General features: G+C 46.3%; 5 protein-coding genes across 8 annotated transcripts in view; 3 read left to right on the forward strand and 2 right to left on the reverse strand.

The window, feature by feature from the left end:
* sco1 (synthesis of cytochrome C oxidase 1) lies at positions 1–2,215 on the reverse strand. The gene is made up of 7 exons (XM_085933731.1): positions 1,891–2,215; positions 1,488–1,610; positions 1,308–1,398; positions 1,039–1,236; positions 810–902; positions 407–522; positions 1–286 (listed from the first exon to the last, which is right to left on the reverse strand). The coding sequence occupies exons 1-7, from the start codon at positions 2,044–2,046 to the stop codon at positions 152–154; spliced, it is 912 nt and encodes a 303-aa protein (XP_085789857.1). The 5' UTR covers positions 2,047–2,215; the 3' UTR covers positions 1–151.
* Positions 2,216–2,351: 136 nt separating this feature from the next.
* tmem220 (transmembrane protein 220) lies at positions 2,352–4,308 on the reverse strand. The gene is made up of 6 exons (XM_085933732.1): positions 3,802–4,308; positions 3,690–3,719; positions 3,530–3,590; positions 3,088–3,211; positions 2,935–2,994; positions 2,352–2,850 (listed from the first exon to the last, which is right to left on the reverse strand). The coding sequence occupies exons 1-6, from the start codon at positions 4,015–4,017 to the stop codon at positions 2,718–2,720; spliced, it is 624 nt and encodes a 207-aa protein (XP_085789858.1). The 5' UTR covers positions 4,018–4,308; the 3' UTR covers positions 2,352–2,717.
* On the forward strand, positions 2,661–10,237 carry map2k4a (mitogen-activated protein kinase kinase 4a). Of its 4 annotated transcripts, XM_085933728.1 has the most exons (15): positions 2,661–2,873; positions 3,448–3,764; positions 4,880–5,232; positions 6,177–6,212; positions 6,802–6,834; positions 7,341–7,443; positions 7,516–7,690; positions 7,776–7,895; positions 8,021–8,140; positions 8,217–8,268; positions 8,379–8,506; positions 9,120–9,197; positions 9,271–9,419; positions 9,559–9,604; positions 9,685–10,237. In XM_085933728.1, the coding sequence occupies exons 3-15, from the start codon at positions 5,088–5,090 to the stop codon at positions 9,796–9,798; spliced, it is 1,299 nt and encodes a 432-aa protein (XP_085789854.1). In that variant the 5' UTR covers positions 2,661–2,873; positions 3,448–3,764; positions 4,880–5,087; the 3' UTR covers positions 9,799–10,237. The 4 variants fall into 4 exon arrangements, with proteins under 4 accessions (XP_085789854.1, XP_085789852.1, XP_085789856.1 ...); XM_085933726.1 differs by lacking the exon at positions 3,448–3,764; XM_085933729.1 differs by lacking the exons at positions 2,661–2,873; positions 3,448–3,764 and adding an exon at positions 4,762–4,879 and having other exon boundaries at positions 4,954–5,232.
* Positions 10,238–10,509: 272 nt separating this feature from the next.
* Positions 10,510–16,033, forward strand: elac2 (elaC ribonuclease Z 2). The gene is made up of 23 exons (XM_085934840.1): positions 10,510–11,012; positions 11,079–11,129; positions 11,256–11,391; positions 11,736–11,793; positions 11,879–11,947; positions 12,027–12,131; positions 12,236–12,291; positions 12,370–12,428; positions 12,542–12,614; positions 12,683–12,795; positions 12,871–12,969; positions 13,070–13,208; positions 13,279–13,364; positions 13,555–13,676; positions 13,834–13,927; positions 14,069–14,207; positions 14,276–14,314; positions 14,440–14,549; positions 14,618–14,717; positions 14,796–14,916; positions 15,027–15,105; positions 15,221–15,365; positions 15,448–16,033. The coding sequence occupies exons 1-23, from the start codon at positions 10,645–10,647 to the stop codon at positions 15,646–15,648; spliced, it is 2,562 nt and encodes an 853-aa protein (XP_085790966.1). The 5' UTR covers positions 10,510–10,644; the 3' UTR covers positions 15,649–16,033.
* Positions 16,034–16,590: 557 nt separating this feature from the next.
* The window catches only part of shisa6a (shisa family member 6a), a 28,846-nt gene continuing 19,106 nt past the window's right edge, over positions 16,591–26,330 (forward strand). Inside the window, exon 1 of the mRNA XM_085934135.1 lies at positions 16,591–16,707. The gene's annotated coding sequence lies outside the window, so the exon portion shown is untranslated. The remainder of the gene's footprint in view (positions 16,708–26,330) is intronic.

Raw genomic sequence — 26,330 nt, forward strand, 5'->3', positions numbered from 1 at the left:
TCAAGTCAAGGTAGTGCTGTATTTAAAAATCAACAATATTCTTGAAGAATCTGCTGCGAATTGTGATAAATATGTTTTCATTTTCAAACAAATAACAAAAGCCACTTTTGATTCAAGTTCATCAGGTTAATTTGTCCTGTTTGGTGTCTAATCACTTGTCCTTCTTGTACTTCCTCATGTGAGCTGCGATGGAATTGGAGATCTCTACGTTTCTTTTGTTTTGACCAAAATAGTCCACAAAGAGTCCGTCGGGTCCAACCAGGTACATGATGATGGTGTGGTCCACCTGACAAACATCAAACATGACATAGCACCAGATATGGAAAAATAAGAATTTCCAAACTCAACAGAAACGGAACAGAATCAATGCTGAATTGTCTATCCGTGATTGTTGGCGGTGACTCACAATATAGTCGTTGTCTTCGTCTTTGGGTCCTTGACTGTAGTAAACTCGATAAGCTCTCGACACTTGCTCCACTTGAGCCTTCGTTCCCGTCAGGCCAATCAGCTTCGGAGAAAACTCTAGAAAAAACACAGATCACATAATGTCTGCTGTGATAGTTGCAGGAGTCGGGTTGGATGGTTTGTCTGCGTGTGAGCATCTAGCTGTGAGATGTGGCCTACAGCAGCTCGTTGTGAATGTCATTTTCGATTTGGTTTTGACTGTATAGTAAAAAAAATGGACCAAGTGATGGCTCCTAACTGAAAAAACTAATATTTCAATTTCTAACACTGAGCATCATATGGCATCTTCTTAACTTCAGTTTATTTCTCTGTGGCGGAGCATATTTTTTTACACGACGCCGTACCTTTGACGTAAGTCCCCATGGCCTCTGGCGTGTCCCTGTCAGGGTCGATAGTGATGAGGATGGGTGTCAGCTTGGGCAGAGACTTTATTTTATCTGGATTAAAAAAATAAAGAATGCATCAAGTGATTGCATCAGAACCGCCTGCAACAGTGAACGGTGGCAACAACAAAACCAGGGATAGAGCTAGTTTGTCTGTCAAAGGTTATTTACTTTTTTATTTATATTTTACCAATTTCATCCACCACCTCCATCATCTTCTCCAGCTCGTCGGGGCAGATGTCAGGACAGTGCGTGAAACCGAAATAGATTAGCACCCACTGGCCCAGGAAATCGTTGCTATTCACCGACTTTCCGTTGTGGTCCACCAGAGAGAACGGTCCGCCCAGCGCCGGGCGCCCCATCGACTTGTTGCGCTCTTTTTCCATTACTGTGATACATCACATTGTATCAGCAAGGTCGTAAGTCAAAGTATGGGTAAATCTGTACTTGGTAACTTACATTCTTCTTTTTCGCTCTTTAAGTACTTCATCCCGCCAAGCAGAGCTCCGCCCATGGCGAAGGTTACTGCTAAAGATTTCCACGAGACGGGCTTTACAGGAAACATTTGTGCCATTAGTTCAACATTTACAGGCTACTAATTCAAACGTTTAAACATTTTTTTCAAACCAATGAACTCACCCCAAACCTCTTGGATTTCTCCCGTGACGAAGGCTTTGGAGGAAGCGTGGAAAACCGCTTGGCATTTTGGGGATGTTGACATCGTGTTGCTAGGCAGCGATTGCAAGGCTTCTTTGCATTCACCTGTCAATCAAATGATGAACGTATGAGCATGATGGATTATTTGACATAATCATGTCAATCAAAATATTTGCAAAATAATAAATTATTCATTTGATTATCAAATTATACAACTTGAGCTATTTCCGCAGCTCTCGACAGTGTGCCGTCAGCACAGTAAAATATACTTATTTCCAGAAATGGCACTCTGATGGCGACAATCAGGAGCAGATCACGTACTGGGAGTTATTTAAATGGACACTTTTCTGAACGGAGTTTGGTGTTGAAATGTGAAATGACCTACTAGGCAGCAGACACTTGACGGCAGCGCTGACAGCGTGCGCATCGCTGCGATGTCTCTCCATACGAGGCGGTGTATAAATGTGACGCTTTGGAAGACATTTACGTCACCGCCAAATCGCCTCCAGCCCAGACGGCGAACCAAAACACTTAGCGACATATTAAATTGAACCTCCAAGTTTACAAAATTTGACGTCAGAGAAGCCGGAACTGTCCCTGTAACGTAGTTGCTCTCCGATCAGCTCATGTAAGAGACACAGGTCAGAATGGACGCAATGGCGGATCTCAGATCAGCGTGCTTAAAGCGGAAGTAGCGGAAAACGTCTCTTCTTCGTCACAGTGATACGTTTAAGAATCTTTAACGCCCTCTAGCGGATATAAAATTAAACAGGTGGCAAAATTGTTAACATTGACTGCAACACCCTTGAAATGTTTTATGTACAAAAAGACAAAATTAGATTCACCTAAATGTTGATACAATATTTATTTTGATAGCAAATCTCTGCAAAAATAGCTTCCTTATTAAATTTAATAATACTTGTACTGAGAAAAAACAAAAATCACTGGACAATTAGAGTAACAAACTTGTATCTTATTAATTCTCACAAATAATTTTAATAAAAATTAAACAACATGTAATTACAGATCATCAAAACAACATACGTTGATTCATCAAACTGTTATTACTCCATAGTTTTCTCACAAATAGTTTTAATAAAATTAAATAACATGAAATTACACATCATCAAAACAACATTCATTGATTCATCAAAATGTAATTGTTCCATAGTTTTCAGTCATATTGCAAATGAAATGTCCTTTTTTTTGCCATTAAAGTGCAGTTTTGCAGTGCGCCGGCCAGTTAGCACGCAGTTCCTCGTGGATGTGGAAGTAAAACCAGCACACAAATGGAAAAAGGGTGACAAGGACGGCGGCCGACACTCTGAGCTTACCCACTGCCGACCTGGAGGACCACAAAACGTGGATGTAAGTCAATCAAACTTTTTCATATTGTAATAAAAATGCATTGTGTTGAAGTCGACTGAACCTTCCGGAGTGACGACACAGCATTAGCCACAAAACTGTCAACACCACACCACCAAATTCTCTTAAAAAAAAATAAATAAAAGGATGTGAGTGTTCTTTGTATGCTCACTTGAAAAACGTAGTTCTGGGGGTCCATTGTATCCACTTGACCTACCTGGCCTCCTCTTCTTGGAAGACGCCTGTCGTGTTCTGGCCGTTAAGTTTCCATCCGATGATCAGGAGCATCCCGGTGCACAACATCATATGCAAGTCAGCCACACGTCTCCATGCTAAAATCTCTGCAAAAACAGCACAGCTTATGTTGAACGAGTTGTGATGTAATAAGAGCGGACATTTAGTTGTATTTTGCCATTCATAACTTTGCCTCCAGAAAATTCTGACTGTGGCTAATTCTATTAAATCATGTGTACAGTACTCAACTCTACCTCTTCTTACACACTGTGTATTCCTGCAAGAACAAATAATATATTCTACATTTGTAGGTGCCTAATGCAGTTCAATCAATTTCATTTAGCTGACGAGGCAGAAATGCCACATCCAAGATGGTGGCAACATTGACGTATCCAAGAACGGGCCAATCACAATAGGCTGCGTACCAGTCACATGGGGTTTGAGCCCAATGAGCGCACAGAGGATGGAAGGAACACCGTAACCGAACTGCAACGGAAAAATTACACAAACTCCAATTACTACTCACTGGAGTCAACTTAATGGTGTCGTTGGCAACATGTTTTATTTTGTGCGTTTATTATTTACCATCCATAAGGCGGCATCCGGATCGTTGATCTGCCCAACACAGTCCAAAGTTTAGAGTGGTGGTATTGTCTACACGTGAGTAACTTGGTTGTGCGAGAGTTTAAAAGCTCACCTGTACTAACGTCGCTAAGCCAAAGAATAAAGACATCATCCCATTGCACGCTCGCCAGATAACAAGCATCCAAGTGGTCGCCGTGTACGCGTTGACTTGGAGCGACATCCTCGCCTCGGCCCGCCCGCACGAGACGTCGACGCGCCCCTTTTCGAGCGTCCCCGCCGAATCCCCGGTTGGGATCTGACTGTAATTTGCCTTTTCACTGCCGTCCATTTTCGTTTGGTTAATTTATTGCTAGCACCTCGTTTGCACTGTTTGGACTTAGTTAAAGCAGCAAAATAAAGTTAGATTAAACAATCACGGCAACGGCGTCATCATGGATTCATTCATCAAGTTTGAACGGAGAGACTTGTGATGGTTGGATCATTACACCTACAAAATAAAGACGTGAAAGCAAATTATTATTCTTAATAATAACTAATTCACCTCCCGTGCTCAAGTGATGTTTGCAAGAAAGAAAGCGAGGCCTTGGTCTAAAGTGCAAAGTTTATTTTTAGCTTGACTTCCGGGTTTGTTTTGGCTAGCATGTATGTGATTGGCTGCTTTCGCGGGGGCGTTGACAAACAAACTCTTAAAAGACATGCGTGTTTTTAGCCTCGCTTCCGGAATTGTTTGGTTAAATGGCGTGTGTGGGCGTAGAGTCGTCATAAATATAAACTACTCCCAAAAGTAAACTGATCATAAAACGTGCAAGACACAAATATAAATAAAATGAATAGCAAGACTTGTTATTGGTCTAAAAGGAAAGCAAAAAAACAGTCTAATACCGAGTTTGTGAGTGGGCGTGCACATGTCACTGACAATTAAACATAAGGAGAAATCAGAATATGTAAAAGAGGTCAAATAAAAAAAAAATACACCATTGTAAAAAAAAAAGTACCAATGAATAAATAGTAATTGGGCATTTCAGTCAGAAATAAAATGTATGTGCGGAGGGGGGAAAAGAGAAGGGGCGCGACAGAGATGTCAGTGTCACTTGGTCAGCTGATCGCTGTTTGTTGGCTGCTGCTAGCTCTTCGCTTAGCTTAGTTTAGCTTAGCCTCGCTGATGTTGTGATCGCCACCCTCCTTCACAGGTAGCCAGCTTCCCCGCAAGCTGTTTTCCAACCACAATCGCTCAACTTTTACCGGCCTCCGCACCCGCCGATAGTCTCCCCGGGGCCTGCATGTTGCTGTGCAGCGGACGTTATTGATCGTGGGCCGAGCAGGAGAAGCGTCTGATCAGCGTGCCGTAGGCAGCACACCCCGCTCGACAGCCAAGCCAGACAGCCGCCGGCGCCGCCAATGGAATTTAAACACACAACAATGGCGAGTCTCGGTCCCAACAAGACCTCCGTGGCCAGCAGTAACAACGGCGGCACGATGAACACCGCCCCGGCTGCCCACCAGCAGTCTTTGCAGCACATTAGCAGCGTGAGCAGCCTGCAGGGTGAGTAAGCGAGCGAGCCTGTGCACGGATGGACGGATGGATGAATCCCAGCGAAGGTGAACTCGAGCTCGGGTGTTAGCCGCGGGGAAGGGGACCTCCGATCGGCTACTCTCCTGAGGGGCACGAAGCAAGGAGCGGCCGCGGGATCAAATATCACAGACAACTATTTACAATATATCGAATTACTTGTGACCTGCCTATGGACGGAACGAATCAGCATTACCAAATTCCGTTCCAGAACTGCGCAATGCAAAAACAACTCCCCTGCCAAATTTTTCCTGAACGTCTGTTTGAATTCCTGTTTATATTTTAACCACCTCGACGTGAGGGTCCTCAATCGGCGTTGAGTCCGCAACATCCTTGACATTCGTGACTTGACTTGCTAGTTTCGGGGGTTCGTTCCAATTGTGTTCCATCTCCTTTCCGATTCCTTGAGCTAGCAAACTCAGTTCCTAAAATGCACAATTTCAAAACAATTCCCTTTGGTAAATGTTCTCTTATTATCCATTAAAAATTGTATTTATCTATCTATACATATACCCCCCACCCCCCACAGCAGAAAGCTGCTGTTGAGTCATCTCTGATGAAAGTGCAACACCCTTGACATTCACGACTCAGGTTGTGTCTAAACTTGGCTTCATTCTTCAGCCACTTGAACACAATCAGCACCGCTTGAGGACTTGCCGTGGGTAACAAGATCAATTTGTGCAGCCACGGTGGTCGTTCGCAACTCGTCAACGTATCCGATAGCCTTTCTTGATTCTGTCAGGTTTGCGTTGCAACGAAGGGTTTAATTGTTTCCTGCATCTTCTTTGTGTGGGATGTATAACAAATGAATCAGAGCTCAATTTGTCACTTAGGATTCAAAGCTCTGTTGAACACTTTTTTTTTTTTTTTTTGCACAGTGTGAAATGAAAGACATGATGAAAAATGTTCCTTTTCAGATGCCAACACCTGCTGGAGGTGTCAGAGTGAAACAGGTAAGACTCACACTTCAGAGAATCGACTGCACGTTTGTTTCTAAAAATAGATGAGTCCGATTTCACGATTACCACAACCGCTCAGTTTTTCTTAGCTCTTTGCACGTTTAGCTTGAATGCCGAAGAAAGGTAATGCAACTTGTGATCCTAATAGGTTTCATAAAAAATAACGACACTCACAGGATACTCGTCCCTCTTTCCACTTAAAACAATCTTTGGGTCCTTCTCCACCTATTTTTATGCTGTAATCCTCCTTTTTGCCAAAGAGGGCGCCATCAAATGATTTTGGGTGCCGATGTTTTATCGCCAAGAGTTCTTCCCGCGCAAAGTGATGATTCCATGTTTTCTCTTCCTGCTCTGACTTTTCTCTCCACGCTGCTAACTAACGCTCGCTAACGTGGAACCACGGTGAGGCTGCCCGAGAAAAGCCCGTGTCGCTGTCACGTTTTACATATTTATCATTTTCCATACGTGTTTGGCCACATCAGCCACACGCCTCCGTGTCGGCCATGTTGGATATTGCACGTGCATGTCGATCCAAACAGAAAAATTGTTGAACAGGAAGTAAACGTTGTGTTCTCGCCTCCAGGCTTTCAGATAAACCTGTCTGGAGCCCCCCCAAGTAAGACCAACCTCACTGTGTGTGCGTGTGGGAGCGCTCACAACATCTAATACTTGGGTGGATGCGTGTGTGATCTGCTGCTCGCTGCTAATCTACGCTGAAAGCAGGCTGGTTTGTGCCACCGGACCCGTCTGTTTCTCTAGGACTTGAATTGTGTCACAAACGTTAACTTCCTGTCCATATTGTTGTTGTCCAAAGCCCAAAAAAAGTCAAAGCAGTTGACGCTGATTGAAATACAGTCTGTTGGTTTTCCGTCATTGTGAGATGTTGGAAACTAAACACGGCTTGACTAGTGCTGGTTCCTGGCGCTCATTTATTCTCGCATGTCCTCACGTGGGCCGAAATGATATCGTGTTCTCACTAACTCGCCGTCTGCGTGGCATGCGGGCATCTCCTTACTCATCCTTTTTTTTTTTTTTTTGTTTCGTGTCCTTCGCTCGTGTCGTTCGAGGTCTATCCTGACACTGGCTGACTTTGCCCCTGGTGGTCGTTGTACTTGTTGTCAGGCAAACGTAAAGCCCTCAAGCTGAACTTCGCCAACCCACCCATCAAACCCACCACCAGATTCGCGCTGAACACAGGCGGACAACCCTTTCAGAACCCGCACATGTGAGCCACCTCCACCGCCGCCACCATCTTGTCCCATTCCAACAATCAACACGGTTATTTTCGCCGGTTTAGCGAGAGGCTGCGAACGCACAGCATCGAGTCATCGGGCAAGCTGAAGCTGTCGCCCGAGCAGCTTTGGGACTTCACGGCCGAGGACCTGAAGGACCTGGGCGAGATCGGTCGCGGAGCCTATGGCTCCGTCAACAAGATGGTGCACAAGCCCAGCAACCAGATCATGGCGGTCAAGGTGGGGGCACCCGCCGTCCCCAAACCCCTCCCTCCGATAAGTTCTTCTGCTGAGCCAGCGCTTTGCTCTCTCCCCTCATTTTCAGAGGATCCGCTCGACGGTGGACGAGAAGGAGCAGAAGCAGCTCCTCATGGACTTGGACGTGGTGATGCGCAGCAGCGACTGTCCCTACATCGTGCAGTTCTACGGCGCTCTTTTCAGAGAGGTCGGTATCATAGCCTCACATTGACAATGTGGTGGGGCAGGATCGAGTTTAAAACACTCAAAGGAACATCTCACGAGATGGAGATTCAAGGATGTCAAACGTCAATGTGTGTGTGTGTGTTTCAGGGCGATTGCTGGATCTGCATGGAACTCATGGCTACCTCTTTAGACAAGTTCTACAAGTTTGTGTATTGCTCACTAGATGACGTCATTCCTGAGGAAATTTTGGGGAAAATCACTTTAGCCGTGAGTCGTCATCATCTTCTTTCCCTACCTCTCGAGTCTTCTCACCTGACTTTTGTTGTCATCTTCCTACTTGTAGACTGTGAAAGCACTTAACCACCTAAAAGAAAACTTGAAAATAATCCACAGAGGTAAAACGGCTAACGATGGTATCCTTTGGATTATTTTTCGGGCCCGAGCACCAAACATTGCGAAGGCCCTCTTGAGCTGGAGGTCTGAATGTTTGCTTCTTGTTTTTCAGACATCAAGCCATCAAACATTCTTCTGGACAGAAACGGAAATATCAAACTGTGCGACTTTGGCATCAGCGGCCAGCTGGTGGACTCCATCGCCAAAACGCGTGACGCCGGATGCCGACCGTACATGGCCGTAAGTCTCACACGTGCAAGCAGTCTTGAGTACGTCGACTTCGGCCAACATTGTGATGATGTCATTGTGTCGTTATTTTCTCTCGCGGTGTGTGTGGTGGGGGGGTTCAGGCTGACATCAGCAACCAACACCCCCAGACACACTCTGCCCCCCAGCAGTTTTCCATTCTAAATTTGGCAATCAAGACCACCACACACACGCACACACACAGTCATGTGAGGGTACCATCAAGTGACAATTTGAGGCACCGTGTCACTCGAGTGTGTGGAATGAGCTGCATTTTCATTGAAATGACTACAACACCCGGGCGTGCGCTAACACGCTAAACCGCTAACGTGCCTATTATGAGTCAAACGTACACCTGGAAACACGTCTGGTCTTCACTGTTTGGTCGCCGGGAATTGTATAAACTCAGACTTGAAATCTTATTTCTGGCTTGATGCCTTAATCCTTGTTTGAAACTCAAACCTAAGCCAAGCTTCAAACCTTAACCTTTGCTGTAAACTGGCTCCTTGTTTGGAGCTTTAGCCCAAGTTTCAGCCGAGGTTTTCAACTGTGTTGTGTGTCCGTTTTGTGCTTGTGTAATGTTTTTTGGGTTGCGTTTATATTCTAGCCGGAACGAATCGACCCGTGCGCATCGCGGCAAGGTTATGACGTGCGCTCGGACGTTTGGAGTTTGGGAATCACGTTGGTGAGCTTCCGCTCTTGATATGTATCTGGAAAGATTCCTTCTTGCTAAGTGCGTGCCTGTGGTGGCCTTGCAGTACGAGCTGGCGACGGGGCGCTTCCCGTACCCCAAATGGAACAGTGTGTTCGATCAGCTGACCCAGGTGGTCCGAGGAGACCCGCCGCAGCTCAGCAACTCCGATGAGCGACGCTTCTCGCCCAAATTCATCTCCTTCGTCAACGTGTGGTGAGATGCCAATACTGTGGCGTGGCGCTTGCTGCACAGATGAAAAAAGTCTGCCCCCAAGTGGACAGGATGCTAAAGTGCACCTTTTTAAATAGTTCCGCAGTGCTAATAATGGTAATCATAACCTCCTGTTTTTAAGCCTTACCAAGGACGAGTCCAAAAGGCCAAAGTACAAAGAGCTGCTGGTGAGTCGACGTTTGTCATCAACAAGTCACGATATGTTGGCACCGCGTTCTAAACGTCTTGTTTTTGCGCCTTCTTCCAGAAAGATCCATTCATCCAGATGTACGAGGAGCGTTCGGTGGACGTGGCCACTTACGTGTGCAGACTTATGGATCAGATGCCGGCTTCTCCTAGCTCGCCTTCCTATATGGACTGATTGCCCTTTCCCAAATGAATACACACTCACACGTTGGTTCATCTAAATGCAACAATAAAGACTTCAAGCCAGATGCAAAACAAAGCAAAGCTGCGAGCAAAAAAAAAAAAGAAAAGCACGTTCATCTCCTTCACATCACACTCACAATTAAACGCACACACACAGCCGTCATAATGAAAGTGTGTCTCAGCGATGCAACATCATAACTAGATTCAGATGAATGCTAATTATTATTATTGTTATTATTATTGAGGAGAAATAGAAAGTGTTGCCTCCTGCTGGAAACATGCTCAGTGCATGTGTGTGTGTGTGAATTGAAAGCATCAAGTGTTTGGTCTCCTTGTCATATCAGAAAGGAGTAAAGAGTTCGAAGTGAGAGGCTGAAGTTGTTTATGACATGCTGAGACGTAAATAAAGACCAGAAGAATATTCTGTACAATATGTGTGCGTGTTCTGCCTTGACTTTCTTCATATGTGTGACTTGATTAAAATGGACATTAAACGAGTAAAATAAGCAGGATAAATTCAACCCTACAAAAAATAGTTAGATTTCATTTGTTTATTTCATCAAGCACATCAACAATAAAAAAATTTACAGCTTCATTTCACCTTATGTTCGAGTGGTCGTGTTAGAGTCAAGCCAAGCTTCTGATTGGTCCAGAGAGCAGAGAAAGCCTCAGCAGCCATTGGCTCAATCCTGAATGACATCATCAACATATGCCGGAAGTAGCGTGTCTCACGTGTGTGTCAACTCGCAAACAACAAACTCTCCTTGCTCCCTTCTTCACCCACCCGGCAATTTTATTTTATAATGTCATTTTGCCCCAAATGGCGGCTGGAGAATGAATGACCAAGAAGAATCCACCTGAGGGTGTTTTTTTGATTGACGCGTTTTTCAATATTATGAACATTCTGAGTGTCATCACGTTGCACGTGTCCGCCGCCGCTCGTCCACTGCTCCTCACCCGGTGTCGCTGTCGGTTTTTGCGACCTGCCTGGCAAGCGCATCATTCCATGGCTGACAACATCAACAACAAGATGGAGAAGATGAGGCCCCCCAAGCAGCAGGCGAAGCCGCTCCGGAGGCTGAAGGGCAAAGAGAGCCGCAGCAAACGCGGCGAAGTGCACGGCCCCGCCACCGTGTACGTGCAGGTGGTCGGCGCCGGAAGTCGGGACAACGCTGCGTCACTTTACGTCTTCTCCGAGTTCAACAGGTGCGTGCATCTGCTGTCACAACCACACGCTATGGCGTCATCGTTCATGTCTTTTCTCTTCTGCAGGTATTTGTTCAACTGTGGAGAAGGGACGCAGAGACTCATGCACGAGCACAAGTAAGACACACCATTGCTGCATTCATAATTATGATGATTATTCATGATTATGATTCGTTGTTTGGCGACCAGTCCTTTTTGTTTGTGTGAATATGTCTTAATATCGACTGCCACTCGTGCTTCCAGGCTGCGAGCGTCCCGCCTGGACAACATCTTCTTGACCCGGATGAGTTGGGAGAACGTGGGCGGTCTTTCGGGAATGATCCTCACCTTGAAGGACACCGGAGTCCCTGACTGCGTCCTCTCGGGACCCCCTCAGCTGGTGAGACCCTCAAACAAATATTGGGACACAAACAGGAAGTTGGAAAAGGTGGATACCAGGGTTGGGAAGATTCACCGATATGCATCGGAAAATCGATACCACCAGTAAGATGCAGTTGCATCGTATCGTATCGCACTGGATCGCATCGTTTTAAAATAAAATCGTACTGTATCGCACTGTTTCGCAGGAGATGGGAGAATCGTATCGTATCTTATCATTGGCAATTCCATAAATCGTGAATGCATCGAATCATTTGCAGTGTATCGAAATGTGTATCGTGTCGCATTTGTGGGTTGTGCATTTCTGGAGTACTGCATGCTGAGTGACCTTGTCTATGTTTAAAGGAGAGCTACGTGAAAGCCATCAAGACTTTCTCTGGGCCACTGGACAGCATCAAACTTTGTACGTCTTCTGTGTCCCGCTCTCATCACAACTTATTTTGTCCTTTCATTTTTAGTTTAAATTCTGTGTCGTTTTCTCCCATCAGCTGTTCGTCCGCACACGGACCAAATTTACCCGGACGACACCATGACCGTTGTGCAAGTTCCCATCTTCGGTGAGTTGTAAGTCTTTGGTGATCCGGTAACATTTTCATTCTTCTCCTCCTTCTCATTTGTCACACTCTTTGTCCGTAGCCTCACCAGGAAATAGCCGACTCTCTCCAGGAATTAGCCGCTCCCCAAGTCCCACGTTCCTTGGGAGAGACAACGATCATCCCGATGACGGCAAAGACCAATCAGGTAATTTGTGACTTGTATCAGACATAATTCAGGTGACTTCTTTTTGAATTGTGGCACCTTTGACAGTCTTAAAAAATATGAAAATGTTTTTTTTTTTTTTGTAGGAGACAAAAGCCAGGTTCCAAGAGACTCGTCACTGGTGGTCGCATTCATATGCAAAGTGAGCAACGTTTTGTGTGCGCACGTGCTCGTGTGCATGTGCGTCCGTTTAAAGTGAAATGTTATTTGATGTTGTCAGCTTCATCCCAAGAAAGGGAACTTCTTGGTGCTCGAGGCCAAAGAACTTGGACTTCCTGTGTGAGTAACTTGACGACCTCCTCCACGGAAGCTTTTTCTGTAGTTTGTTATTCTTGGTCATTCGTTTGATTCCGATTCAAATTTCATGATTTCTACTGTTGTTGGTCATTTAGTGGCACAGCGGCAATTGGCCCACTCATCGCCGCTCTGAAGAGCGGGAAAAGCATCATGTATGATGGCAAAGAGGTGAGTGTTTCTCTTTTGACGAACTTTTGAGTGGACTAAGTCGACTTTCGAATTGTTTTCTTCATCAGATCCGACCGGAGCAGGTGTGCACGCCCACAGATCCGGGGCCGGTGTTTGTCATCGTGGAGTGTCCGTCCGAGGAGTTTGTCGGGCCTCTCTGCGATAGTCAGCCCATTTCAAGGTCAGGCGAGGGTGACACACACACGCAGATGCACTGAAGGTCCTCTCATGTCATGAACTTTCCTCTCACCCACAGGTATCACAACGGGGGGACGGAGGACGCCCCCGCACTGGTGGTACACATCACTCCCGAGGCAGTGCTGAAAACGGATCGGTACCGAGCCTGGATGGAAAGGTTACTTTTCTCGTTCCTCGTCTTTTTTTTAGCTTTATGGTAAAAATCCCCATCCAGCAATCAATGGAGTAGGGAAACTAATGAATCGTCTTCGTTGCAGGTTCCCGTCCAGCACCGAGCATCTGATCCTCAACGAGCACGCCGGCTCCGCCCACAATGTCCGCAGTCACAAGATCCAAGCGCAGCTCAACATGATCCACCCCGACGTCTTCCCGCACCTCACCGCCTACACGCCAAAAGTAACTTCTTTTATGTCAGCGAGGTTCCTGCAATTTGTGCTGAAACGTTTTTTTGTCATCTGGCCGGCAGGAGCCCCGCACATCTTTCAAGGCGTCCGCCGTGCGAGCCGAATGTCTGCTCAAGTTCCAGCTGCGACCGGTCATCGAGTGGCAAAGGTCAGTCGGCGCATCCTTCGTCTCGAACAATCTGTCTTAATTTGAAGATTGGTACTCAAAGTGCACGGCAATGTGGCAATGTTCTTTTTTGCTGGGTTCTGTGTGAAAGCTAACGGCTAAAATAAATGCTAGACATTTTTTGGGGGCGTGCCTATGTGAAGGTGGCTTTGCTTGTGTGTTTTTGATTTAGAGACGCCATCCCTCCTTGCATCCATGAGGAGTTTGTCAAAGAGGCTTTTGACGTGCCCAACTTTTTGCAGGAAGTGGACAAATGTCAGCAGCTACGCTCAAACGGCTCTGCAGCGCCTCCTGGTAAGTCCAAATCTGCGTGTATTGTAAATGTGCTGCATAATAAACAGCGAGACCAAGAATTTATGTTTTAATGTGGGAGGGGTCAAACTATTTCAAAGATGTTTTTTCAGGTGGCTTCTCCACATCACTGATGACAATTGTGTGTGTATTGATGTAGGACAAGCAGAATATCCCGAGTTTGTTTTTCTGGGAACTGGATCGGCTCTGCCCATGAAAATCCGCAACGTCAGCAGCACTTTAATCAACATCAGGTCGGTGGGAGGGAAGACGCCAACTCAAAGACGCTAATAATGATCGTTCGTGTCAACAAAATGCAATTGAGGGAATTGACTGGAAATGTTTTGCCCTTTCCGACCGTCGCTTCAATTGAATGAGTCACGTTTGCCGTTTAGCTCGGGCCGTTCGCTGCTGTTGGACTGCGGCGAGGGGACCTTCGGCCAACTGTGCCGACACTACGGCGACGGCGTGGACGAGGTTCTGTCCGACATCTCTGCCGTGTTTGTGTCGCACATGCACGCCGATCATCACACGGTGAGGTGGCTCCATCATGCCAAAACAAAATTGTTGTTTACATAAAATGTTTTTTGCCTCGTTGTCAGGGGCTGGTCAAGCTGCTGTACCAAAGACGACGTGCCCTGGTACGTTCGTAAAAGTATATTGAATAGTTTGCGTCTTTTTTTTACAAATTTATGGAAGGAACGTTTGCATTGACCATGTATGTATGTTGCCGGTGGCGTGTTGGCGCCCCCTGTTGGCGTCGCAGGCAACTTTAGGCAAGGCCTGGCATCCCGTGTTGCTGCTGGGCCCCTGGGACATAATGAGTTGGCTGCGGCAGTATCACGACGGCTGCGAGGAGATCCTCCATCACGTCAAGTATGACGTCATTTACGCACGTTATGCAAAGCCCCCTGATATCATCTCACCCCTGGACTCGCTTTCAGTTTCATCCCAAACGACGTCCTGCGTCACAAAGCAGAAGCTCCCAAGCCTAGGACGCGAGCGTTGATCGGCGCGTTACTCGAGAAAAACGACTTGGAAAAGGTGCAGACTCCGTCAACACAAATCCAAAAGAGGAGGAGGGGGATTTTTTTGATGAACGTATTTGCTTGCGTCCCTCAGTTTGAGACGTGCACAGTTCGTCACTGTAAGAACGCTTTCGGCTGCAGCCTGACACACCAGTCGGGCTGGAAGGTGGTCTTCTCCGGCGACACCATGCCCTGCGACGCCCTGGTGCACATTGGTGAGTCCACAACCAAGCAAGAAGATCTCAGATTGGGGTCTCCTTGTTTGGATGAAATGACAACAGAAAACCCGCACCACCCACGATTGATTGATTGATTTCTATTCCAGGGAAGAACGCCACCCTACTGATCCACGAGGCTACGTTAGAGGACGGCTTGGAGGAGGAAGCGTTGGACAAACGACATAGGTCAGGACACAAATTAAAAAAAAGTTTGATCTGTTTCTTTTGAGTCTCGTCTTACTTATGATGTTATGGTCCTCCCGTGTCTCTGTCATTTTTTTTTCCCCCTCAACCCGGGCAGCACGACATCGCAGGCGATCGACGTGGGCATGAGGATGCGGGCGGACTTCATCATGCTGAATCACTTCAGCCAGCGCTACGCCAAGATCCCGCTCTTCAGCGACGATTTCACCGAGCGAGTGGGCATCTCCTTCGACCACATGCGGGTGAGGCGGGTGGGCCTTGAGATGCGACTTTGGATTGTTTTGTGACCGCACTTTTCAATGGAGTCTTTCTTGTGTGCGTCAGGTGCGTCTGGGAGACTTGAAGATCCTCCCCTCGCTGATTCCGGCGCTCAAGACGCTCTTTGCCGAAGAACTGGAGGAAATGGAAGAGAGACGAGAGCGACGGGAGCTCAAGCAGAAAAGGACGACCCTCTCAGAGGGAGATGCCGGCCAGGAGAACGACGCCTCTGGCGCCCTCCATGCCAAGAGACTGAAGAGCAGCTGATGACTTTGAGTTCCAGCAGAAAGGAGTCGAGTCTTGCCGCCAATTGCAAACGCCACAAGTCACTGATGCCCCTAAAAAAAAAAAAGGCCAATACCTTCCAGAAGATTGCAGCAAAGCACTGCTTTTGTCTAAATGCTGAACTGCAGATATGCGGGATCCACTTTATTTCATCCAAACTGGAAACCTTGGTTTATTTACTTTTATAATGTAGTGCTTTCATTTTCTTTAACCCTTGTGTTAGATGTGTAGTTTCCTAATCTTTTATTTCACATATCACCCATGAAATTAAAGTAAACCAATAATGAAGAACAAAATGCACTGAAAGCTTAAATCATGAATTGATTGAAAACAAGCATTGCATAAAGGAAATTATTTGGACACATCACTGACCTCTTTGTTTCTGTTATCTTGACTACAATAACATTTTAGTTGCATCCCCACAATTCAATACAGTATGAAATTACTGCAAATGTTTTTCTTATTATTTAAATCAGTAATTAGTGCAAATGTTAACGGGAGTGTTAACCATGTACATATTACTGAGGCACGTGCGAGTCACCTAATTGGGGGTCCTCGCTCATCCAATGGCCCGTTCGTTGAACGCTAAACACGTCCATGCGGTGTTTTGGGTGTGTTTTAGGTAAGTCATTTTGACTCGGTGATCTTGTAAAAGTAACTAGAAGTATAAAATTTCTATTTGTATCTAAGTTTTATATATTCTATAGCCAAATATAAGTCGTAAAATGTTCGTTTGAGAGGAACCGAATGCAATTATACCCTGCTATATATTTCTAGCAAGTTAAATTATTCGTCAAATGTTTTTTTTCTTTAGAAATGGGACTAAAACGTAGAAACTTTATTCTTTGTTCTACATTATGACTTTATATAATTTTATTCACCTAATTATTCGATGAAACGCAATAACTATACCCCGACACACCCTTATAGTTTGCCTGTGCACTTCTTATGCTGTCCACATGAGGGCGTCCAAGCACCCTTTTAACTCTCGTCCTGCAAGCTACTGAAGCCCAAAAGGGAAGAAGGAACATCTTCCAAGTAGTAAGTAGGTGATTGTTGTTATTTGCAGACTGTAGCGTTTACATACTGCTTTACATGGTCAAAATTTAGAGTTAGATGTTTATTGTAAGTCAGTATTATTTTGGAAGATGCTCAGGTAAGTCTCATGGATTTTGGGGAGTACTGAAAGAGAAGCAGCTGTTTGTTCAGAATTATCCATTCCCAAAATACTATGAATTAGGTATTTTGTTCAATGTTTTATTTCAAATCTGACTGAATAATAATCTGACTGATTAAAGTCCTTTAATTAAAGTAATTATATCTTTCAGTTTTTTAGGCTTGGATAATATTCCGTATTCCACATTATCATTTAGAATGTTTTATAAATGACCCTCTGTCTACTCTTGAAAAGTTGTTTGTCTATTTAATTAATTCTAAACATTTTAATTATAGAAGGGAACGATCAGCATGAAATGATTTCAAATCAATATACAGTGGAGCCTCGGTTTTCGAACGTCACGGTTCTCGAACAATTCGGTATTCGAACAAAATATTCGAGATTCTTTTGCTTCGGATGTCGGACGAAATTCGGTTGTCGAGCCTCGCGAGATGAGCCGAGAGGACCAGCATGCCGACTGACTCCGTTTGTTATTACATTCTTGCTACTCTGAGGATTGGATCAACTCTAATCATGCCTCCAAATGAAGCAAGCGGGAGCAGTAAAGCCATCCTAAAACACAAAGACGCTCCTAAAGCAATGCGACAGTGAGTGCCCGGCGCGCTGCGGTTGCGCGATCAGACCAAATTAAGATCCCTGCGCACTGAGGTCCACTTCAATTTTGGAAAGTACATCAGGACTTTAAAAATATTTTCTAAATTTCAGCAGCCGCTCTGTCACAATAACGCGAACAGCGCGGTGCAGTTGCGCGGTCGGCAATGCGCTACGGTTGCGCGTTCGGCGGTGCGCTGCAGTTGTGCGATCGGACAAAAATGCGCAAATGAAAAAATGACGTTTTTTGGGTTTTTTTTGCTTGGAACAGATAAAAAAAAAATTCCATTAATTGTAATGGGAAAACATGATTCGGAATTCGAATGATTCACTTCTCGAACAGCCTTCTGGAACGGATTGTGTTCGAAAACCGAGGCTTCACTGTAATTGGTAGAACTCGAGGGCCCTAAACTTAAATTTCCTAAAATATCTCCTTTGATATATTTCTTTGATTGGTTTCTGTATTTGGCATCTCGTTTGTTCCTTGTATTATTTTCGGGCCATCGCATGTGACCTCTCCACAAACACACTGCTAATGCAAATGCGACGTTTCCGAGATGAGCTGTTTTCCGAGGCGTGACGCCGTCACATACTCGCGCTCCGAGACTCTTCAAGAGTTCTACAAAGGTCGTCCGAATGATAAGCGGCTTTCGATAGGCTTCAGCGTTCCGGCACGAGGTGCTAAGCTAAACTCTGCTATGCATGCATGCGCGCATGTGAGTGTGTGTTTGGTAAGTTCGAGAGGCAGACGTGACTTGGCTGCTGACTGCTAAACCTGATGGATGCGTTACGACACGTGTTTGTCGACACGATGTGTTTGTCAGTGTGGTTTAGTGAGCCCATTAAGTCTTATTTTACTAATCTGATATATGGATTTGTGGGAAAAATGTTTTACACAAGTAGGAGCTGTTGTTATGTTTAATATTTTATCCGCCGAATCAAAAACTCGACAGATTTTGAACATGCGTTTATCCCGACCCACGTATTGACCCATAAAAAATGTAAACCTGTGATTTGCTGAGGAATGCTATTTTTATTTCTTTTCTTGACTCTTGTGAGTCAATCCGAGCATTAAGCGATAATCTGACAAAAGAAGCGAGCGTCTCGGTTTATTGAGCGTAGAATGATAGCGGACGCTTGCCAACTGAGCCAACGCCAGCGATTGGAAATGCCCCACCCCACCCAACACCTGAATCCAGAGTCAATTATTCGGCACTCTCGCCTCTCGGCGCGTTCTGCCGCAACGAGATTCAAAGCAGAAGCTAATCCGAGCTGACTGGAGGTCACGGTCATACGGCGAGACGGGTAATTGTGAGCGGCCCGCTTTGGCCGGGACCCTGAGTTGACTGTCAGTCAGCCGTCGGCTCGCATCTTCATCCTCGGCCACCGCGTCAATGCGTTTGCAGACTACCTCAAAACCGTCCGGACTCAAACATTACGAAAATCCACTAAATTTTAAGGCAGACGTGACTTGTGTCGTCACGGCGGTTGAGTGACACTTAAATCAGCGCTTCATCTTTTTACGCCTTCGCAGATTTGGAAACCAAACGCTCCGTGCAAAACAATTATCCCAAATCGTCTAGTGGGGGCGTGAATACTTTCAGACCATCAAATGACGGGAGGTGACTGTTGAAGATTGATTTTTGTTGCTGTTTGTCGGTTGCCGTTAAAGCTGCACAATTTGCTCTTATTGTTCGTTATTAGCGTGACAAATGCGCCGCCGCCGCTTTGTTTGCTCGAGCACAAATAAGCCTCGTGGGAGACGGACAAGGTTTCTTTTTTTTTGTGCTCACCTTTTATAAACGCCACAGAGCCTCATGTGTGTGTGTGAAAGGGAAGTAAAAATGCTCAACAGGGAAACTTAAAGAGAAAAAAAAAAACATTTTGGTCCCACCTTAAAAGAGTTCATAATAATTTGTGCGTGGCATGTTTTTGTCCAAATCCACCATGGATCAACAATGAGACGTATGTTTAGAGACTGTTTGTGGCCGGGGTGAAAAGTGCGTTTACAGGCAGAAATGTCAAAAGGCGTTTTGTGATGAGCCGCCATTTTTTGAGGCTCCCCTGCAAGTTTGAGGCGCCGTGCGGGAGAAGCAACAGCTGCGCGACATGAGAACCTAGCAAGCCACCGCCGGCGCTGTGACGGCAAATGAACAGAGAGCAGATGTTCTCATCAGCGACTTTGCCCATCACCGGTGCGAGACCTTCGTTCGCGAGCGACGTTCAAGGTCGGCACGCTCATCAGCAGCTCGGTTAGACACGGCAAAAAAAATCACCAAGCGGACGGAAGTGAGAACCAAAGCTGCATAGTCCGAAAGACATTTGCGTACGAAAAAAAGCAAAAAGCGAGCGCTGATAAACATCATCATCATCCGCTCGCCCGAGGGAAGCCAGCAGACTAAGACGGATCGGCCTTAACGTCCCAAACGGCAAACGTGCGTGACAGTTTGATTGAGCAAATCCTGAGATAATTAACACCTCGGCCACCAGCAAAGGACGAATGGCCGGCTGCGCCGCCACGAAAACCAAAAAACATTTTTGTCTGTATTGTTTACATTTCATCGTTACGCTGACTGGCAGGTCAACGAGCTAGCTTCGTGTTAGCGCAGAGTCCTCAGTTTTTGGCATAAAAGAGCAGCACGTCTTTGCTCCGAGTCCAAATGCATGAATGAAGCCACAACCACGTGTTTGCGCTGGGAAGTTCCTTCTTCGCAGTCTGATGAGCTCACGAGATAAAGACAAACAAAGAGGAAGAAGCCAGCAGATTTTAGCTGAGCTCAGCCTTCTCGTTGCCGTGATGAATTGGTGGCGACTCATTACGGTGTGGCGGTCGTGGAGATATAATCTTCCCATCTCCCCTTTCATAAATCGCTGGCGGCGTCCTTGTTTTAAATTTATTACACACTACAAAAAACTTTTAGTGCTGCCTTGGACAGCAGTTGATGTTTATTCAGAGGCGGGGCCGTCACTTCCGAGTTCACGCATTGTTTGCTTGATTTGTCGCTAATTGGATTGCGGGTGGTGCGGGCCTCCGCGGAGGTCCAGGTAAGTGGCAATTTTGACACGGGTGGCTTCTCAACGCCGAGCCTCCAGCACAAACATTACTTGTGTGATTACAGTTCATCTCGGGCATCTCCTCGCAATAACGTCTCGCCGCTGGAAAGTGCACATGATCACCGCCGGCCATTTGAAAGGAAACACAAGGAAATGGAGACTTCGGTTTGTTGTCAGATTCTATCAGGTCCAAATGATTGTAGATTATTGTGAGCCAAATTCCACAAAAGTAGAATTGGATCAACACATTTTGATGGGGTGAACATTCTTCTGCATTCAAAGGCTTAGAGATGCAAAGATAAAATCGATTAATCAACAACTAATCGTTTAGCAAATTTAGCAAAAATAATTATCGCTTAGCGATGAATCTTTTTACATGTGAAATTGACCTAATGCTTCCAAGTTAAGTTAAAGTTGAGCTGTGATAAACCCGATAGTTAATAAAAGTATTTTCGCTTGCAAAGCAGCTGAAGCGATCACCGTCCCGCACATGAAATCGTTTCGCAATCGGGCCAGCCAGAGGAAAAAAGCTCTCAGCATCATTTTTCACCTCTTTTCAAATCCGACAGCTTTTATTAACAAAAAATGTGGAAGAGAAGTCCATTACAGACTCTGCCTCCCATCTCCAATAACGGCCTGGTCCTCCAGTGTCCTAATTTGCCGCGTTGGGGGGATTGCTTGTTTTGCTGCCATAATAGGCAGAGCGATGGCCGCATTGCTGCATAGTTGCATTCTTTCTCATCTCATTATTCTTTGGTGCCGCGCGCCAGGCCACATCGCACTGGTCAAATGGCTGCTGACGCCTGGCGGGAGTCGGGGATGAATGCCTTCCTCGTCTCCGGGGAAACCAGACCAAAGCCCGCCTCCTCGTTAGATTGCCACATTAAATCTCTCATTTGTGCGGGCTTTCATGAATATTCATCTCATTTGCTTTTCCTTTAACCTCATGTGCTCCACCTTTCAACCCGAGTGAGCGGCACGGGCTGCTCTCCGGTTCGTTTCCTCTTCGCTAAGGTCGGCAAATCATCCCCACGGGCTGTGAGGTATTGCGGAGTCGCAAAATCTCTACCGAGCTCGAGGCCGTAACCTGAAAGTTGGCCTGTGACGGTGCGGTTTCCATGGCGATGATGTCACAAAGCATGGCGCTCGTTCCGGTCCCGGAAACACACCGGCGTAATGGCCGTGACCTCGGCGCTCTGTCTAAGTGACAACAATTGGCCTGGAGTGAGATTTGCCAAACGAGCCGCCTCTTTGCATTTCATCGACGCGATGCGTTCTCGTGTGCTGCTCCCGCCGCTCGTTAGCCGCAGAAAGCGCCTCGTCGACGGGATCGACATGTCGCTGGCTGACATTTTCATAATGGCTTAAAATGGGGGCTCGCAAACCTGGCTCAGGGTTTAGAATTAGGATGTCAAAATGGCCGTGCTCGGGGGTTCTCGTGCCGGGGTTGCAGACTTTTCCTTTGTGCGGTCGCGGTGTGATTTATTCGTTCTCGGGTTGGCTGGCTGCGAAAGTGCGACGGCGACGAAATGAGCCCATCGTACGGCGTGTCGCTTTCACAGCCATTGTGCAAATGTAAAAGGTGTCGCCGTGCCAAAGTCGCCTCTTTCCTTTTCTGCCCAACTGGCCGAGGCCGTCCAACGTCTTCCGGGCGGTGACTCGGCGTGCCGCAAGTCCTCCCTCCAAAAATTACTTTTCATACTGGTGACAAGTGGAGAGCTTCGATTAGGCCCCCGTCGCATGAAACTTTAATGGCTCGTAAGCGATGCGCGAGGCAGAACTGGGTCACAGACGGTGGCGGATCTAAAACACGCCTGTTCTTTGCTCATATTTGCGGCAGATGAATATTTCCAAAATCTTCTCAAAACAGTAACGGAGAAGAAATGCCTGGTGAGGCGCTACAGCCGCCAAGAATTCATATCTAAGTCAAATGAATTGATTTGCCAAAATAATTCAGAGCAAAAGATAAACATCGGTGGCAGTAAATCCCACCAGAACGTTTTCCCCAACTTCGTTTGTCGACGGCGATACCTTCTCGTTTATCACAGCGCTCGCACGCGAGGCCCGGCGAGTACGGCTGCGGCAACACGATCAATAGCCAATCAGGTGCATTTGCTTCTCCTTCACTTCGCTGATTGCCTCCCGTAACGTTCTCGCCGCGCGAGAGCTCATCTGGCGCCTTTGTTGGCCGCCGCAGGAACACCTGAACAACATGCCGCTCGGAATTCCACCGCATCGCTTCAGTGAGGGTGAACTCGGTCTACCTTTTGCTTTTTCTTTGCCTTTTGAATGTAGAAATAAATAGACTGTAAAAAAAAAAGAAAAAGCCTCGGAACATATGCGGGACTCCTCGTGGTATCTTTGACCCCCGCCTGAAACTCCCCCGGGGGGGGGAGGCGCATCTGGCCAGCCTCCTTCACAAGGTCGCACCTCCTTCACGCCGCTTTCAAACATTTACATCTCCGCCCAGTGCAACACACACTCGAGTGCTTGTGTAAAATAGGAATGTTTATCGAGTGTGTGCGTGCGCGCAACAGGTGAGAATGAGCCTCATCTCGTTGACGGCGGCAATAAGGTAAAGGACAAACTGAGTGCGATTCGCTTTCAGTCCTGCCAGCCTGCCGGCTGGCCTACTTCGAAGGCTAACGCAACAATGCGGCGACTTTTAACGCTCGGTATGGATTCAAAAGGTGGCTCACGGGCTCCGAAGATGTTGCTCATCATCTTGGGCAGCGTCACTCTAGGGGCGGCCTGTCGTCTCCACGAGAATTAGCGCTGCTAATTAAGTCAAAGCGTCAAAAATAAAGGCTTGTGCTGGACAGGCACTTTGCTTTTATGCTGCGTCGCAAAGTCGAACACCTGACACGGCCGCTGTGGAGCACTCAAGTAGTCGTTATCTCCAAAGTGGTGGTGTTTTGAGATGAGAGTTTTGTCTTGGAAGAAATTTAACTTTGTAACTCAAGGCAACTGTTTTCAGATGGAAGGAGTAAACGTCAAGTCGTTAGAAAAAAGAAATACTCGAGTAGCGTGTAGATACCTGAGAGGTATTTGACGCGGAGGAGTGTGTGTGTGTGTGTGGGGGCTTGCAGCCGATTAGTTCTCAAATGAAGCCTCATTAAGTTTCCCTTCACATCATGGTGCCGGCGCTTGTTGATGAAAATTCAAAGTGACACGTCTGTAATTGTTGCACATTTCTCAATTGGCGTGATGGTCGCTTGTTGGAACTTGGATCGTGACATCAACCCGTTAGTTAGCCCCGAAATTGGACTACATTTTCCCGACATGTGAAAACCTCGGTTGACTCCAAACGACGGTTTTTAAGTCGCTAGCGGGGTCCTAAAAGTTAGCAATTTTCAATTCCCTTTTTATTTTAAGGGTGGACAGAAAATAGCCGCCCTCCTGTTTTGTCCGGCAAAGCGCGGAAGGTCGTCCATGCGGCGTTGACGGCAGGAGACCTCTCGGAGACTCTCCCGCCTCCTTCCCCCCCCTCCCGCTCGGCGCTCCGTGACCTTGTCACCGGTCGGCGTCCCTCGGCGCGCCGCCATGTCCCACTTTCACGCCACGCGTCATTTAGCACTTTGCCGCCGTCGAGGCTATTTATTCCCACACTCGGACGACTGGCAGATTGAGAGCCCGATGCAAGGATCTGGGTTCCCTCCACTGAGGATCATGTCCTCTACGGCCAAATGGTGTGTGTGTGTGCGTGGATGTGTGCATGTGATCACTGGAGCGCAAACACAAGTTGAAAACGAATAAGCACCTCAAGGAGATCCAAACGTCATCTTCGCCTTCCCGATGACTCCCACAGCTTCCCCTCTCTGGTGTTTCCCCTTTTTCAGCTGATGTCATAACAGAGAACCCCGGAAGCCATTTTAGATCCGGGCCGCCAATCAGAACTCATGAGATTCAAAGAGAAAAGGAAAAAAAACGTGACATCATAATCCATCATCCGAAGCCAACAGGAAAGTTATTTGGAGATCACCATGATGTCACCAGAATGATGAAGTGCTCAGCTGTGATGAAGCGACTTTTTCGTTTCGTGTTTTGATCGATTTTTTTTTTTTCTGTCTGCCGTTGTGGACTTTCTAGAGTGGCAAAAATGTTTCTTCAGCCCAGAAATGTCTGTTTGGCTTTAGCCAAGGAGCAAAGCGCAAAACTATTCCTGGTCCTGCCGTTCCAGTTTCTCAGAATACGATTTGTAAATCGTTTCATAATCGGTAGTGGGAAGCATGTCTCATTTCTGGTTTTGATTGCTTTTGTCTGAGTCCGGTGCGTCTCAGGTCACTCGCCGCACCATCGCTACTATTAATTCATTGATCGATTCCGCTTGATCTCTTCTTGGCGGTTGTGTTGAGAACAATAATCAAAAAATCATTAGAGTCAATTTTATTAATAGAGTGCTGCACATTCTTTTTCAAATCAAAACATCATGTCAGATGTGTTATTTCTTCGCAGAGAAGGACCTTTAGGCAAATCAACATTTAACTTTTTTTTTTGTCAACTTTATTTTGATTTTCAAATGACTCACTCATTGTCCGTTTTTGCGTTGGGCTACTTTTGGGCCATATGCTTCATGCCGTCAACAACCTCCTTTTCTAACCCAGTGCATTCCCCAATTCCTCCTCAATTTCTTTTTTTTTTTTTTTCTGAATGTCTTCTTCAGCGTATGTCCTTGTTTTTGTCTCCCGAGCGCACAAAGCAAACGTGTTATTAGAGCTCATCCAACGAGAGGCGGCCAACATAATGAAAGCGTGAAACCTCCTTTTTGCTGCCATTTTCTCTCCCGGGATGGTGCCGCCGTCCACATCAGCGCTGTGAAATGTGGCCTGCAGGAATTATTGATTACACACTGAAGAGCCAATCAGTGGCTCGCGCGTGTGTGTGTGTGTGTGTGTGTGTGTGTGTGTGTGTGTGTGTGTGTTTGTGTCCTCACCGCTTTGCGCTTATTGAACATAATTACACCGGAACATCAGCAGCAGGGCTGAAAGGCAGTGAAAGGTTTTCCCACACCTGTAAATGTGCTCTGTAATTATGTGAAATTTACGGGAAAATACAAATATGAATTTGCTGCATAAAACGTTGGCTCTTATGGCTAATGTACACCCGGACAGATCTGAGCTAATTTTTTCGCGAATTGCCGTGTCCTTTTCTGTCGTTTTACTTCTGCCATCTTTGCTTGAGTCCTTTTTTTTTTTTCACTTGAAATGGCATTTGACTCAAATCACTTTGCTTCTTATTCTTTCAAAAGGTGAGGCAAAGTAAAAAGTAGACTTGACCCACGCTCATGAATATTTACCTGGTCCTTGAAGGTGACGACCCGGATCAAATCTCATCCACGTGGAGCGTGTCAGCGGGGGGGGGGGTCTTTTTGAGGCGTATTAATAACTGAGTTATTCATGAGAGTCCTCCTCGGAGGACGCGTAGCTCATTTCCATTTCACATTGTTGGAGAAATTGAGATGATGACAAAGATGTCAAGCGTGTCTACAAAAGCAACGACAATCTTTTTGAGCTGCAAAGACCTTTTGAACCTGCCTCAGCTGACCACATTCAAAAAATGAAAGATTGAATGTTTCTCTGTCGTCATGCCAACCGTTAGCTCGCCAGATGTTTTTGTATCGTTTGTGTCTTCAATTTTGTCGGCGTAAAACAAATGAGCGGACAGGCGAGGTTGACTTTTAGCGTCCAGCGGGACAAACGCTGCGTTGTGTTCCGTTAGCCGACTCCCGGCTTGACTTTGCTCCCAAAATGAATGGCGGCGTTGCGGCCTGCTGACGTTATTTCATAAGTCAGACGATGATGGGCTGACAAGAAGATGACTTTACAAACCGTCGCTCGACTTT

This window comes from Syngnathus leptorhynchus, chromosome 16 (assembly GCF_054491065.1).
Source record: "Syngnathus leptorhynchus isolate UIUO chromosome 16, UIUO_Slep, whole genome shotgun sequence".
Taxonomy (NCBI): domain Eukaryota; kingdom Metazoa; phylum Chordata; class Actinopteri; order Syngnathiformes; family Syngnathidae; genus Syngnathus; species Syngnathus leptorhynchus.